The sequence below is a fragment of the Erigeron canadensis genome, chromosome 2, assembly GCF_010389155.1.
Source record: "Erigeron canadensis isolate Cc75 chromosome 2, C_canadensis_v1, whole genome shotgun sequence".
Classification (NCBI taxonomy): Eukaryota; Viridiplantae; Streptophyta; class Magnoliopsida; order Asterales; family Asteraceae; genus Erigeron; species Erigeron canadensis.
Window position 1 is genome coordinate 40,108,563 of NC_057762.1, and position 14,843 is coordinate 40,123,405.

The 14,843-nt window shown below is 29.7% G+C and overlaps 1 protein-coding gene across 1 annotated transcript; it reads left to right on the forward strand.

The window, feature by feature from the left end:
- The first annotated feature begins 3,311 nt into the window (after positions 1-3,311).
- LOC122586915 (mitogen-activated protein kinase homolog NTF3) lies at positions 3,312-5,922 on the forward strand. Its single transcript, XM_043758941.1, has 3 exons — positions 3,312-3,734; positions 4,199-4,625; positions 5,098-5,922. The coding sequence occupies exons 2-3, from the start codon at positions 4,203-4,205 to the stop codon at positions 5,797-5,799; spliced, it is 1,125 nt and encodes a 374-aa protein (XP_043614876.1). The 5' UTR covers positions 3,312-3,734; positions 4,199-4,202; the 3' UTR covers positions 5,800-5,922.
- The last annotated feature ends 8,921 nt before the right edge of the window (positions 5,923-14,843 follow it).

The window sequence follows — 14,843 nt, forward strand, 5'->3', positions numbered from 1 at the left end:
CAATCAAACACGTATTTAATGTTTATTATTAGCTTCCTTTTTTTTTTTTTTAACAATATTTCAAAATTCATACTTGTATAACACCTTAGGGTGTTAAATTTGAAATATTGATATTAAAAGCTATACATTATGCATTATACATTATGTGTTACTAGAACAGTACTCACGCGATGCGGCGGAATAAATGGAGGCGACGGTGATCGGTGGTGGCGATGTAATTGCGGCGACTGTGGTGACGGTGACGGACGGTGACGGCGATTGGTGGTGGTAGCGGTGGGGAGTAGTGTAGGTTATTTGTGTGATTATGATGAATTGTTAAAACTTAAAGTTCAATTTTGAAAATTAAAAGTTGAAATGAGATTTGTTTTATAATCTATACTCATATATAAAACATATTGTTTATCCTTCCTTAGGAATTTTTTTACTTCTAACTATTTAATTAAGACACATTCTTAGCCATTCATCTTTAACATGATAGATGAAAACAATATATTCTTATATTTTACTAAGGATAATATGGTCATTTGACACAATTTTTAATACAACAAAAAGATAATGGTCCATCCATATTTCTTTCCTTTTCCCTCTCTCATTTTCTCTATCTCCTGGATTTTCAAGAATTCACCGGATTTATAACACTCGTCAGAGTAATCACACATCTCAAATTCCGAAGTCAAGATCATGGATAAAAGTAGAAACTATCGTCTCCACCATTATGTGCGTGTAATTTTTCTAGTATAGTATAGATAAAGATATAAGAGTACAGTATACATAAAAGATATATAGTAGCCAGTTCCGTCTCTGAGGAATTATAGACCTCGGCCGAGAAAAGGAAAAGGGGCTCTGAAGGATAGGTGCAATAATTATAATTATAATTATATAAACTAAGATATAAGAAAATGATATATTATAGCAAATTGGTACGTGAGTTTTTTTTGTTAAGTACTATTGTTTAATTTTTAGATGATTATTAAAATTTGTAACGGGTTTAATTAATAACATATATTTTTATATAAATACATTAAAAAAAAAAAGTTGAACCCCTTAAAAAATCGGACCTCGGTCGGTCATCCACTTCGTCCTATGCCTAAGTCCCATGTTGGTAGCTCAAGAATTGATGCCACTTTTATACCCTTTGCTGGAAAAAGATTTGTGTCAAATACTAATGGGCCCAAATGTGAGTAACAGACTCAAAGACCCAAGAATCTACCGAAACAGAAGAACAAGCCTAGGCCTAAGTTCAGATATGAAAGGCTGCAGCCTCCAAAGCTACCATTTATCCATGACTACACTTAATTGCATTTTTTTCTCATTAAGCTAAATTTGGCTTAGAACGCGTGTGGACAGTAGACACAAAAAATTATGATAATAATAATTTATAAAAAAAAAATAGACTCAACTAGTAAGTACTATTGAATAATTTATTTACTTATAAACCACTTGTATTACGTGTTTATGTATGATTCACTAATTTAGTGAGACATAGCCTTACCCGTTACATATATTAATACTATAGATTTATTATGTTAGTTTCATATATAACCATATCATTAGTTTTCTGATAGATAAAATATTATTACTAGTTTTGGTAAGAATTTCAGTTTAAATCGTGGAGATATTTTTAACTTGAGAATGAAAGCAAAAATTTGTCTTAATGTTTTGTTTTTCTTTCAAATCTAAGTTTCACTTCAAAGAAAAGAAAATAATGATAAATATCCACCAAGCTTAATCTATTAGTCCTATTTTTACGATCAAATTCATTGCTATTTTTTTTCCTTCTCATTATTGTAAATATTACCTAAACAAAGGAGTAACCCAACTCACAATGAAGATCAAAACCAAAATATGTTGATGCAATGTTTGATTTTCTACTCATTTAGAAGAAAAAAAATAACTAAAAAATATATAGAATTAAGTAGATTTTGTGATATAGTTAAGCAAATGGTTTTGCTTTGACTTGAAATTTGCACAAAACACTTGTTGCATACGTGTAGCAGCAATACACTTACTAATAATCTCGAGAATTGTTTAGTAACGTGCAAATTCACTAAAGGAACACATTATGTATAGCAAAACCTTACATGTTCAATATTAAAAATCACACTACCACATTATTATAAGTTTAGCCATTGGAAAAGAAACAATACACCAAATTATAATATATATATATATTAAAAACAAAGTCTCGAAATGCGTGTAAAGAATGATATTTTTTTTTAAAATTTTCACCACATAAGTTTCAATCTTTACATTTTTAGCACTAAATTATAATACTTTTTAGTAAACTTTTTGTTCTATTTATTTTCACTACAAAACTTTCAATCTTTAAGCTTTTAGCAATAAACCATAATATTTTTTTAGTAATAGTATACTTTTTTTCCTTTTTATTTTCATCATAAAAGTTTCAATCTTTACACTTTTAGCACTAAATTATAATACTTTTTAGTAAACTTTTTATTCTTTTTATTTCCAACACCAAACTTTTAATCTTTACACTTTTAGCACTAAAATATAATATTTTTTTAGTAAACTTTGTATTTTTTTTATTTTCACCAAAATACTTTAACTCTTTACACTTTTAGCACTAAACTTTCATAGTTTTTAATTTTCCTTTTTTTAAGGTACGGAAAGCATGTATAGAATAGTATACTTTTTATTTTATTTTATATTTTCACCATAATAGTTTCACTCTTTACACTTTTAGAACAAAACTTTTATAATTATTAGTAAACTTTTTAATGTTTTTATTTTCACCACAATATCTTAACTCCTTACACTTTTAACACTAAATTTTTCTATTTTTTGATAATCTTTTATTTTAACTACAACATTTTAACTTTTTACACTTTAGCAACAAACTTTTTAACACATATATTAAAAAGAAATGTACATGAAAACTTGTAAAGAATAATAAACTTTCTATTCATTTTATTTTCACCATAAAATTTTAACCTCTTGTACTTTTAGCACTAAATTTTTAAAATTTTTGATTTTCTTTTATTTTCACCACAACATTTAAGTCTCTTACACTTTTAGCACTAAACTATTACGCGAACGACTTTCACACAAAACTTTTACAGTTCATTTTTTAACTGAAAAATGTCAGTTTTTAATAATTTGAATAATACATGTTTTCTTAAAAAATTTTATGACACATTATCTCTTGAATAATACTCGTATTTTTTATTAAATCCTTAACAAATGTAATGTCTATCAGGGCAACGTACATGTCACATATTTAGTTTATATGTTTTTTTATATGGTACAAATATCTTTCTTTATAAATATAATTTCATATTCTGTACACTGGTCCATCAAGACACTGCCCATGCGGCTTCTGATCACAATACCAGATAACGAATTCACACACACAAACACACACTGTTACTCTGTGTTTTTCATAGATCCAATCCCAATCCAATCAAATTAGATCTCTCTTTCTTGTTCTTATTATCAACCCACATATACTTACACCATCTATATCTATCTATCTATCTTTCACGTCACGTATGCATTAAATTATATCATATTTTCCGATCACTAAGTTAAAGTGTTATTTGGGGTTCATTTATGGTCTAATTGAACTGAGGTTTCTTTGATTTTCAATAAAAATGCTTAATTTTGAGTTTCTTGATTAGAATTCAAATTGAATTGAATTGGGGATGAAGATTGAAGCCAAGAAATTGAAGATAGTTGGATAAAGCAACAATCTTTAGCCTTTTTCTGCAAAAGGGGTATGATTTTTTCCTCTCAATTTCAATTTCCATGATATTTTTTAATTACTTTATAATAAAGTATCTTTTTTTTTATATTAGGATTTTTAATTTTTTTGAATACCAAGATTGGCAAATGAGTGTGCGTCTCTTGTAGCACTTTATTTTAGTTGATTTTTTTGGCGTTGTTGATAATTGATATGATTATATTGTTGAGTTGTTGTGATGTTACATTCTAAATGGATCAAAGATATATATATATATATATATATATAATTTTGGATTTTGTTAAGTATTGTCATTTGTATCTGAATTTTTATCCTTATGCTTAGAGTGTGTTTTATTGCTATTTTTTACGTAGAATATATTTATGTGTGTCTGAAGTTCTAAACATATTAACCATAGTCCTAACCACTATGTTTAGCTAAATCCTAGTCTGTATAAATTTTTACATAGTTAACGATTTATGTTATCGTTATATGTAGAAAGATGGCAACACCAGTTGAACCGCCAAATGGGATTAAATCAGAAGGGAAACATTACTTTTCAATGTGGAAGGCATTGTTTGAAATAGATACTAAATATGTGCCCATCAAGCCTATTGGTAGAGGTGCGTATGGGATAGTTTGTTCTTCTGTTAACCGTGAAACGAATGAGAAAGTAGCAATTAAAAAAATACACAATGCTTTTGATAATCGAATTGATGCCTTGAGAACTTTGCGTGAACTTAAGCTTCTTCGCTATCTTAGACATGACAATGTTATTCGTTTGAAAGATGTGATGGTGCCGATTCACAGAAGAAGTTTTAAAGATGTTTATTTGGTTTATGAACTTATGGATACTGATTTGCATCAGATTATTAAGTCGTCTCAAGCTCTTAGTAATGACCACTGCCAATATTTTCTCTTCCAGGTATGTGGATCAAGGTGATGCTTTTATATTTGATTCACATTTTGCAACTACTTGTGTGATTATTCTTCAATGAACAAGTTCAGCTTCTGGTAATCTGATTTTGTAACAGTAAAAGAAATAGTGCCTAGTTTGAGAAACTTTTTTTCATCAGAGAAATAGTGCCTTTTCTTTTTCTCAAGAAAATGTCATTTTTTGTTGACTTGTTACCTGAGTATGTCCAACGTATAAAGTAAGGATTGTTTGAATTGTTTAAATTAAGTAGAAGCAAATCTAAGCATGTTTGTACAGATAAAGTTTTGTTACAATCGATTATTTGACTCATGGTATCCATAATCACTTTGAAAACGTACATTTAAACATTCCTGGATCATATAGGGAAGTCTAATTTGTTAATAGTTGGAATACACATACAGTTAGTTTTTAGGTTTCATGTCTTTGTTTGTTGATGAATCTTCAATGATGCCATTTTCAGTTGTTGCGAGGCTTGAAGTATTTGCACTCGGTAAACATCCTTCATCGTGATTTGAAACCTGGGAATCTACTCATCAACGCAAACTGTGACCTAAAAATATGTGATTTTGGACTAGCTCGTACAAATAATGGTAAAGATCAGTTCATGACAGAGTATGTGGTGACCCGTTGGTATAGGGCCCCAGAACTACTCCTCTGTTGTGACAACTATAATACCTCAATTGACGTTTGGTCTGTCGGGTGCATCTTTGCTGAACTTCTTGGTAGAAAACCTCTCTTCCCAGGGACCGAATGCCTCAACCAACTGAAACTGATAGTCAACATACTTGGGAGTCAAAGAGAAGAAAATATAGAATTTATCGATAACCCAAAAGCAAGAAACTACATAAAGTCACTTCCTTATTCACCCGGTACTTCATTTACTCGCCTCTATCCTCATGCTCATCCATTAGCCATTGATCTGTTGCAAAAGATGCTGGTTTTTGATCCTTCAAAGAGAATTAGTGTGGTTGAAGCGCTTCGCCATCCTTATATGTCTCAACTTTATGACCCGAATACAGATCCTCCGGTTCAAGTACCTGTGGATCTTGATATAGATGAAGATTGGGGTGAGGAAATGATAAGAGAGATGATGTGGAAGGAGATGGTTCATTATCACCCTGAAGCTGTTGCTGCCGCTGCTAATTCAGATATGATGTTGTAACTTGTTTTCTGTCTAATAAGTAAAGCATATATAATGCATGACTAGTTTGTGCTGTTAAATGCATTATAACACTGCAAAACAATATGAACTACTTTTCTGTATATAGGTGTGTTTGATTTTCCACTGAGAATTCTTGATGCAACTCTTGGTGCTTTTTTTCTTTTCCTTTTGTATATTAAAACGAAAATATGTAGTTGTTTTATTTTGCCTTCCTTTCTTTACTTTTTTCTTTTATAATTTTTTCTTTAGAATGACAGATATAGACACCAATATACAATTTTTCTTTTTCGAGATTTGAATTCACAAAATCATGGTTGATGGATAACTCACATGCTACCAAGCTAAGAGCCATTTGAACTTTGAAGATTTACCCTTTAAATCTAAACAACGTTTAGCTTTTACTTTTTTTGTTTTTTCTTCTTTTATACTCCGTAATTATTGAGTTGATGGTCCACTAAGAAAGTTTTAAACATTAGGGAAGTTATATTTGTAGAAGTGGATTATTAGAGAGAGATTTTAAGAGATTTGGGTTTCATCCTCAACATGTTTGTTTCGAGCTCCACATACTGTCTAATTAAATAACTTAGTGTTTTGAATGCTAATTACTAACTCGGTGTTAAATAAATTTATTATATCATTATTTTTTAAAAAAATGCTTACTTGTCAATATTAAATTTCTTTATATTAGTTATTTCTTTTTTATTCTCTTAATTTATGACATCATCCTTATTTGAAGTTTATGATTTATTTCTTTTCTAACTTAATGTAAATCTAAATATAATTATCTAATTAATTATGTATTTCACTTTTCTTTTTGTTATTTATTATGTCATTTAAAAAAAAAAGTTTCTTTTAATACTCTAATAACTTATACATGTATTTTAAATTTCCATCATTTACATTTTTTTTTGTCATAACAGATTTTAAATTATTATGTGAGTTTATAAGCTAATTATATTTTTTTGAAACATAAACTATACTATTTTGAGGTTATGATTAATATATTAATGTTTGTTGTTTATGCACACTAAATATATTTGATATAAAAACTTAAAGGTAGCTATATGCATTTTGCTTATCAAAACTAAAAAAAGTTTTAGTTAATTATAACATGGATATCTAGGAATAAATTCAATTAATTTCGTCGCAACTTCAGTAGCGAACATGTGTCTTATTAAAAATTTTATTAATATGCCCGGGGTTGAACCCGGGTAATTAGCTAGTTTTTATGATATATGATAATTTGACAAAGTTTGTATCTTCTGAAATATTATAGTTTTAACAAAAAGATTTGCAAGCGATAGCCCTCATTACTATCAATAACGAGTAATTACGAGTATAAAAAATAATATTTTATTGTTAGGTAATTTAAGAGTTGATGTTTTATATATTAAGCACAATCATTGGTTAAGAGTTAGTCGTTATTATCAAAATCCACATAAACATTTTTAGAAAATATTACCATTTTACGTAACGGAATAATATCTGGATATTTTGCAAAGAAATCTCATAAAGACTCACTTTAACTAATACTCGTGAAGTTCGAATAGCTTCGTTCGATTCTAATAACTAAACGAACTATCGAATATTAAATTTATTAAGCTCATGTGAAACTGATCTGAGTAGTAATTTTGTGTTCGAGTACGCCTTGAGTTTGTAACTACTATGCTCGAAATCGACTTAAACAAATTCGAACTCAAATAGCTTGATAAAAACTTGACTCGTTTACGTCTTATTAGACCTAAACTTTAGGAAAAAAGAAAAGAACTAAACGAAGGCAAAGTCAACTTCTTGATTGGCCCAGTTCAACACTAGCCCAAATGTCGCAGACCATCATTGAGTTTCCTGACCCGACACAACGAATTTGGTTCACGAGCTGACCCATCACCCATGTATGGCCAAACATCGATCTGTTATTATTATCCAAAAATATACCATAACCAAAACCGATTAGGTTAACCATACTAGACCAATGATGTGTTGTAATTAATCACTTAAAATGTAGGTTTGCAGCTTTGATTACCGGTAACTGTGACAAATTGAGAGGTCTTATATCTATAGTTTAAAATAAAATTTTTAGACTTGACACCGCCACCACCATAAATAATACCATCACCTATAATACTAGATCTTCGTGCCTACTACCCCCGCCACATTGTGCGTGTACCATGCTTGTTCCTATTAACTAGACATATAACCAACTATTTTGTTCACTTTTATATAGAATTAAGTTTTACCAATTGTAATATCAAATAGTTTGGTCAAAATTACTCCGTGGGATTTTTAAAATTTTAAATTGTTAAGTTAATTGTTCCCGTGGCATTGACAACCCCATTAAATAACTTTTGCTTAGACCCTATGTAACGGCAATTTTATTGAATATACTGAAAACAACCAAAAATGTTAAGTTACTTATAAAGTTGTATTTGGAATTTGATTCCCATAAACTTATTTTCTCTAGAAATAAAGGTATAAAATATCAAAAAAATAAATAATCACCGACTTCATTATAATATACTTTAAATAAAGTAATACAAGATTCCTTTTTAGGATAGTAAGTAACTGCTCAGTGCCGTTTTCTGCGGGTTTTGAGCCCCAATACCTCGACGGTGTATGGGGGAGGTTAAGATGTAGGCAGACCTTACCTCTACCAAAGTAGAGAGGCTGCTTCCAGTTTCTACCTAAATGGTAGAAAAGGCCCTCCAACCTTTGCATGGGATGAGGATCGAACCCATAACCTCTGTCTCCAGAGACAAGAGTGTTTATCACTGATCCAACCATGCTGCTTCCTTTTTAGGATAAACACTTTTAATTTTAAAAGCTTATAGAATTAAGTAAATATTATCCTGGCCCTAGAAGAGGAAACACACCATGTTAATTTAATAGAAAATGAAGAAAGGTACTATTGCTACATGCAATGAACATTGGGAGAAAAGTATTCGACATCAATACTTTCATATCGCCCATAATAAGATCTTATAACATATGATAATTGTCAATTTACCAAATATTTAATTTAAATTTGCTTAGTACTTAAACAAAAAGCATTAAATTTATCTAACAAGTGTTTGGGAAATTTAAAGTCATACAGCATGAGAAATAATGAATGAGCTAAAAATGTATTTTTTATGAGAGTGTATTTGTGGAACCGTGGAAATGTTAAAAAAATACTATTTTTTTTAACAACAACTATTAACACATCTACCACAATCATATTATATTGGATTGTACAGTGTGAAATAAAAGATGTTTTTTATGGTAAATTAATTAAAAAGATTGATACAATTATCCCTTCCTTTAAAATAAAAGTTGATATTACACTGTTAATTAAGATGATAAAAGTACTCTCAAGAGTGGTACTAGAAACAACCATGCACTACTGATTGCTTTCGTATATGAGAATTGATGAAGGTATGATAAATTTGGATAAATTAACCATTTTTATACATTTTGTTATATCGCTAGCTTGTAATGTATGGTACAATTATAATAAGAGATTAGTATATTTTAAATGTAAACAACTTGACATGAATTGTCATAGTATATATGAAACTTTAACTTTGTATATTGTATATAACAAACTTTCAAATGTTGTGCATTGTATGTATCCGAGTATATGTGATAATTACATAAGACGCCACTTATAAGTTTTTTATTGTTCGAATAGATACAATAATACACAAGATTTAAAAGTTCATTACATACAATGCATAGGATTAAAGTTCGATATATATTATAACAATTCGTGTAAAGTTGTTTATATTTTGAAGTACTAATCCCTTATAATAATTAAAAAGAGTTGATATCAATATGTGCTTTTTCATTTAGGGATTATTACCTATGAATGTAATTAACTATGACCAAATGTTCATGTTATGTAAAGATCTTGTAAAATGTCTATGTCATGTAATGAACTTTCAAATTCCGATTATTAGATGTATGATGTATCTGACCAATCAAAAACTTACATGTGGTAGATTATAGGGATAAGTATCCTGGAAAGTAAAAAACTTTAGAAGAATGTCTATAGTACGTAGGAAATAACTAAAGTTGTGTGTATTGTATGTAAACAACTTTAAAAAATGTTTATTGTATGTAACAAAACATACGTGACAACCATATAGAGGTGCCACTTGTCTGATTTTAGTTGGTTGAATACATTTTCTTACATACAATAAACATTATTTTCGAGTTGTTTACATACAATACACATAATTTTAGTTATTTCCTACTATAAACATTCGTTCAAAGTTTGTTACATTCTAAAATAGTTATCCCTAGATTATATGGTTGCCACATATACCTGGATACATTCAATAACCATGATTTGAAAGTTCATTACATTACATAAACATTTTACAAGATATTTACATAACATAAACATTTTATCATAGTTATTTACATTCATATAGCTAATAATCTATTTCAGGAGTTTGGTTATGAGGTTTTCCCAAAGGGTTCTTTATGTGAAGGATTGAGGTTCATACCTTATGTTGTACGTTATAATGAATTACTAGTTTAAGATCCGACGATTGATATTTGTTGTTAAAAAAAAATAATAAGCTAACACATAAATGCTTTATAATTTGTGTGATTAATTAAGTTAAAAAAATATCAAATCGTAAGAACATCTTAATCATGTGTACTATTTATTACCCATCATCTCTACTCTGCAAAGCTATGATGTCTATAAAATACCCACTAAATATTTAGAAAAACCATCTGACTAACTTAGAAGTTGAGATCTTTCAATATATACCTTCGGCCCCAGTTTCTAAAGAAACAGGTGATCCTCGGTCTATTGCCAAGTGATTTGATTAACTAAGAGGGTATTTGGGGTTGCGTTTACAAAATAAATTTTGCGTTTTCAAAATAGATTTTGAGTTGCGTTTTGAAAAAGCATGTAGGTACATGCTTCTCCAAAATTGCGTTTTCATAACACATAATCACTTTTTCTACACAAACACTTTTTAAAATTATTTGCGTTTTACAAACATAATTATCAAATAATCACTTTATATCGTAATCCCAAACACCCTCTAATTATATGTACCTTCTGAATGAATCAAACAATTTCACTCTTGGGAGAAAAATAAAGCAAGTATTATTTTGATATATGGCTATAAACTAACTTTAATAGATAAAGAAACCTATAAGCGCAAGGACATATCATGTGAAAGTTTTGTCGATCAACTAATTTTACATATTTCATTCTATTTTATTTCATTTTTTCCAATTATAAAAGGGTATTGAAGAGGAAAATTATCTTCTTTTAGTAATTTTTAGCTCCTCAAAATTGCATGGTCCCTTCATGTATGAATTCTTGCATGATCCATCTTTTAAAAGCCAAATCTCTCTCGTACCCCGCCTCTTTATATAATGGACCGGCCTCATCTTTAAATCTACGCGTACAGTATTCCATGTGAAGTTTCTGAATTTGTATTAACCTCAACCAACAGGCAACAACAAGAAGTGATTTAAATTATTATGTCTTAATTTACCGAGTTCATTTTAAGAATATTTGAGGCTGATCTCTCGTATGCATGCATACACTTAACAATTAATTTAAGATAAATTTTACAAATTAAAAAAAAAAACCCTTACTGAATAGTTATTTATCTAGGTTCTAGGTAAAATAAAACAAGTATTAAAGTAAAACAAATAAAACAATAGATTTTCTTTCATTAACAATCATTATGCATCATTAAAATCATCATGTATCAATATATATGTGAATCTCCGTGCATCAATTTTATCACGATCTAAGGGTCAAGATCTTGTCTTATTTGTTTTACTTTAATACTTATGTTTTACAATAACTAACCCCTATTTATCTAATATATCAACATAATTTTTTATTATTATCGTGTGTATTTTTTTTTTCTAACGTTTGATATTTAGAGCCTATTAGGCAAGCTGAACAGGATGAGATTACAATAAATTCAAAGAAATAACACAGATTTTTGTCACTCAAAAGAGTTGAACCCAAAACATATATATAAAAATCATATCAGAAATGTCTCATGATAAGCTATTGGCAATTAATCCGTGTCTCACTGGCTTCATCATTATTAGCATTAACTTTAATTTTTCTTTCGTACTTTATCAGCTAGTTGTATGTTTAAAACATGCCTTATTAATTAACCGTGTACTAAATTTGATAAAGATATCCTTTTCACTTGAATATGACGTGACATAATTTGCATGTGATAGTGAATGTGAGGATTCCTAAACCTTAGTTGAATAGTACTTGGAAACTCCAAATATAAATCATTCGAAAATCGGAATAGTATCACATTATCTCATTTTCCTTACAAGACAAAATACTCACAATTTTGATTTACAATGTTGTTATGTAAAAGAATTAGTAGTAAATGTTGGATGAAAAAGTTAAATAGTTAATTTAAGGACATCTTAAATTTGGGACCATTAGGGACTATATAACTTAATTACACATGTGTCTAAGTAGTGGTGGCGGTGGTCGCCGTCGCCGGAAGATCATGGTGGTGGTCGGAGATGATGATGATGGTGGTGGTGGTGGTCGAAGATGGTGAAAAATGAATGATTGAGATTTGTCCCTAATGGTCCCTAATTTGTACGTATACGACAACGATAAACTAGCTAGAGAAGTTTGTAATATTGACTACAAATTGCCTATATAGATCCCTTGCTTTCCTGAACTATTATTAAATGATCACCAGCTAACGCAACATAGATCGACATTTGAGCGTACGTACAATTTATCTTATATGTGTTTACAAGGGACCCAAGCAAACCACCACAAAGGTTTGACTCAATCGTGAGCTTTGGGTAGTCATGTGACTTTAAAAAGTCAAGTGGTCAGAGGTGGGTACACGCAAAGCTTTGTGGTGAAGGAATTGAAGTCATACATACATATATTAGAGTGGATATAAACAAAATGTGGGATCGATGGTTTCCCTTTACACGGCGATTACTATGTTAGTAATGGGGGACATATAATATCCCCAAAGTATAAATGTATTTTTGGATTTGCCATAAAGATTGATCAATTGGCACCTGCTAATTTCCCTAGCTAGTGACCATTATAGGTAAACGTTTCATAAAAAGGTTGTGAGCTCGAATTGGTTTCTACATGTTCCTAAAAGACGTAACTAATAGTAGTTAATAGGGGCTTGAACTAAACTATACTAAAACGGGACAGCGGCCTTTGTTAAGCTAACTAGACAGGATGTACATGTTGAGTTAGAAGTAATTAAGTATGAGACATGTACAGGAGCCAAGTGAACCAAACAATGGCTAAGAGTACCCCTTTAGCCCCAAGGATCTTCGGCCCTGTCTGGCCGGATTTAGAATATTAAAAATCATGTAAATTCTCTTTGGTTTCTTTATTATAGCCAAAACATGTTTTTTTTCTCTTATCCTTTTTCTTTTTCTTCCCCAAAAACTTGTTTTTTTGTTTTTTCTTTCTAAATCAATTAAGTTCGTTTTTTTCTACAATAAGCATCTTTTTCAAGACGATCTGTGTCTAATTGTCAATTTTTGTAGTAGACATAATCCTATCCTATATATGTACTTGTTCTGCCTCTCTAGATATCTACTTCCTATATGCATGCACCATGAACCAAGAGCAATATCAACAGTATATATATATGGTCCTTTTTCTTTCTTAACTATGCTACGGCTGAAAGTATTCCACTAAAATATGTGTATTAGCAACAGCAAAAAAAGGTAATAGCAACAGTATAGTAACACAACAATATTCTAGCACAAAGTCTAGAACAAAATCGATAGAAATTGATGTTTGAGTAGCTTACATATGTGAATTCCTTTACACTCTATTCTCGAGTTAAAAATAGAAAGAAAAGAAAAGAGAAAAATGGGTAAGATAAGAAAGAAAAAGAAAATTCTAGATATAAGATACATTCTTGAGTTTGAAGAAAAATTATAGAAAAGAAAGAGAAGTAGATAATTAAAAGCATTATTGAGTTAGAAAGAAAGGAAAAGAAAAGAAAAAGATATATGATTTTACACTTATGTCCTTTTTAGCTTGGTTGTATTTAGTTATTTGAAAGCTAAATTAGTAATTATAGAGGTGCTTAAATTATTTTCCATCCAAATCTGCCAAATTTTGGGCAGAAAATTTTGGCACCAAAAAGCTTTAAATTTCCCTTTCTTTTCTATTCTTTTGCTTTACTAAAAAACTTGAGAATACAAAAAATAAGATTATTCATTTCCTTTCATCCACTTTCTATTATAAAAATAACTAAAGAATGCAGGGTTCTGAAATGTAACTTGAATGTAAATTTGTTGGGTATATAAAAAGCATTAAATTAAGTAACTTTTTTTTTTAATAATAATAAAAAAATAAATCGGCAAAAATTTCTTAGTCCCGTGTTTCAAATTCGGTACCTACACTACCACCCTGCAAGGTTATGTGTACCGGGTTATGCTAGGTGGGGAAGAAATCTACCACATAAGATTGGTTTTTTGAACCATGGTCATTATTGATTGACACTTCCACACATGAGGACCCACCATAACACAGACAAGTAACCAACTTAACAAATCCACCCTTATAAATGTAAGAAGTTAGATTAATTTGAACTTAGGTAAATCCTCTGAAGATGAAACACTTTATCAATAGGCCACCAATCTCATTGGCTATTTTTTTTTAATAAACAACAACAATCTTTAGCAGTTGCTAAGTTTCTTTGTCATGGAACCCGTGTGAAAGGCCCCGTAAATCAACTTCAATCAAAACAAAAAGAAATATTTTATATGGATCCTAATGCTTAATGTGATGTTTCATTTGTTTGAAGCGATTTTTCTAAGTCCAATTATTATTTGTGTCGTTTAGTAATACCACACAATAGTTAATTAACTTTTCTTAGAGACTTAGTATTATCCTACTATTAAAATGTTATCACATGTAAGTTAACCTCTCCAACCTTTTAATAATACATATTTTTTTTATGTTAAATTTTTGGTGTAACAATATAAACTTTAGCTCGAAATCTAAAAAAGATATTTCACTTTTCTGCCAAAGATTTACCTCTGCAGGG

What these genes read in the sequence shown, in the direction of transcription:
- LOC122586915 (XM_043758941.1), top strand. Translation starts at nt 4,203, where the DNA reads ATGGCAACACCAGTTGAACCGCCAAATGGGATTAAATCAGAAGGGAAA. An exon ending in GCCAATATTTTCTCTTCCAG is followed by an intron (nt 4,626 to 5,097) that starts GTATGTGGATCA and finishes TGCCATTTTCAG; the next exon opens with TTGTTGCGAGGCTTGAAGTA.